Here is a 2,442-nt window from a genome sequence, read left to right on the forward strand (position 1 = left end):
CGAGTAACGCATCCAGGTCATCCTCTATTCCAATGGCACGATTGATTTTTTTTTTTTTTTTTAAAAAAAAAAAGGTTATGAAAATGCTTCATTGATTTACGCTCACATAACCCGAACTTTTGGATTATAACAAACATTCAACTTACTGGATCCCCACATCATAACTAGGATATCCATAATGTACTCCTTGGCAGGTAAGATCTCACTAGCCGCCTTCAGAGGTTTCCGGGATACAGAAGAGAGACCGATGTTGATGACTTGTGCAAACGCTCCAGAGTCAATAAACTGCCGGCGCCATTGCGGGTGCAGTACGAACTCGTGGGCCACGCCGAGTGCCCAATATTTCACATCGTCGTCCTTAGATGCGAGACATTTTGCAAGTCTGAGTCCAATCCCCGCACTGAGCGCCTGCAGTTGAAACAAAGCTGTAATGCAAAAGGCGGTCAGCACCATACCGTGAACGAAATTCGCGAGCCAAAAATGCTAGTACCATTTTTCATATTCATTTTCCTTACGGTCTTGCAGCATCAGAAACTTAAGTGTTCTCAGCACGATTCGTGAAATGTATGATTCCTCCGCTGCCAGCAGCATATTAATGGATCGACAAAGACCTCGCGTTTCCTTGAAATCATCCAACGCAACTCCTTTGATGGCAAATTCATGCATCAGTCCTAGCGCCCAATACACTAGTTCAAAGTCATCTATGTTTGAATAAACATCGTTAATGCTTCCGCCGTTTAAATGTTTATATCAATAAAAATTCGCTTAACCTATCCCTTCTTACCGCTACGGATATAGGTCGCAAGGAGGGGTACAATATCGTAGTCGAGAAGTTCTGATAGGTGCCAGCGTACCTCCGCGTCGTCCTCCATTGTCACGATCAGTCGAACCAGCGACTGTAGACATATTTTTGGCATGTTCGCATTGCCAAAGGCCAGCCTTGACATTTCTGCTAGCGTTGGTATAAGTCCCACTCTAATTAGATCATGATGTAGAGCCTCTATTTCCGAGAAATATGCAACGAGAGATGCAAGGTTACAATACTGACATTTATGATGGATACAGTTTTCAAGTAGGTTATACATACCGCATGCAGCCAACTGATGCACTGCCATTAGTGACCAGTATTGGAGCTCATTAGCCGGTTCGACCTTGGCCAGAAAGAGTGAAAGAGGCTCCAAAATCCCGTATTCCACAACCATTTTCCGCCGCGATTCTATCACAGACAAGAGAAAGACATATTGAATGGGTCAAGGTAAGGTTGATGGCGAGAAGATTTAGAAGCCGTACAGTTGACAGTGGCGCCTTGTACCTGAACCAGAAATCAATTCGCATATCGATACAGCGGCGTATCGATGTGATTTTTCCCGGTTCTCTGGGTCTTTCAAGACATTGACAAGAATCTCCAGCGCTCCGGCTTCAACAAGAGTCGCCCTGTTACTTTCTAGAATGATTGTGATGAGGTACCATGTGGTCAATTGGAGTATTGGTGAGCGCTCGCAGTTGTTGGTTATATCTACCCATTGGCAACAACAAGCCATACCATTTCGAGTCAATAGCTGCAAGGTCGTAACGCCTTTCCACCTCTCCTCTTCGATATCGGATTCCGCTACTGTGTCTAGAATATATCGCAGGTTCGGTTCTAACTGCCACAACATGCTTTAGGAGTGAGTGATAATGCCTAAGAGCTGCATTTCAAGTGCAATTGACGCCTTCGATGGATGCATACCACGCATTGCCCGACTCAGAAGGATGCGAACGGAGCTATTGGTAGTTGAGAGAACACGTTTAGAACTGCCGACTCATAGTCATACTGCCCAGGACGCTCGTAACACTAGCAAGGTTCCCAGCATACCTTCCTTGAAGCACAATGCTATCTGAACGTGCCAGTTTTGCCAATGCATCCATGCTAATTTCTGTGTCAAATACGTGAACGTGTAAGCGAAGTCCGTATGAAAGTGAAACAGGCATGCAGTAGGCCATGCGCACGTACTGTCTTCCACCATGCCGAGAATATTACGCGACTCTGGTGGTTCGCTGTCAAAGAGTGCTGTGGCATGGCGCACTACCGAGTACATCATGAACACGAGCGAGACACCCGCCGCAAAGTAGACTATCCTGTCGCCATTCAGGTTGGACGCCATGAAAAATGTTGCTGAAAGTGGTGAAAAGGCGGACTCCGAGTCCCTGGAGGAGGTGTCACAAAGGAGTGCAACCAACCAAAAGCCACCCTTGGAAGTACTTTTTCAAAGGGCAAACGAACCCATCCCTCGGCCTCTGCATTGCCAACTACAAGACATCCTTCACATCGCTGTCGCACCGACTCACTAGACACAATACGGGATCACGGAACCGTGGGAAGCACTGATTCATCGGGATACACATTCAATTGTACTCTCAGTTGACAACGCGTTCTTACCTTTGAATGATGTCTTCAGTGGA

General features: G+C 46.2%; 1 protein-coding gene across 1 annotated transcript; it reads right to left on the minus strand.

The window, feature by feature from the left end:
* Positions 1–102: 102 nt before the first annotated feature.
* BC939DRAFT_392626 (uncharacterized protein) lies at positions 103–947 on the minus strand (the record flags this gene model as incomplete). Its single annotated transcript, XM_051552039.1, has 3 exons — positions 103–425; positions 516–701; positions 785–947. 3 exons carry the CDS (start codon positions 945–947, stop codon positions 103–105), a joined length of 672 nt encoding a protein of 223 aa, XP_051416337.1.
* Positions 948–2,442: the final 1,495 nt, after the last annotated feature.

This window comes from Gamsiella multidivaricata (genome assembly GCF_025024155.1).
Source record: "Gamsiella multidivaricata strain RSA 2152 chromosome Unknown BC939scaffold_6, whole genome shotgun sequence".
Taxonomy (NCBI): Eukaryota; Fungi; Mortierellomycota; class Mortierellomycetes; order Mortierellales; family Mortierellaceae; genus Gamsiella; species Gamsiella multidivaricata.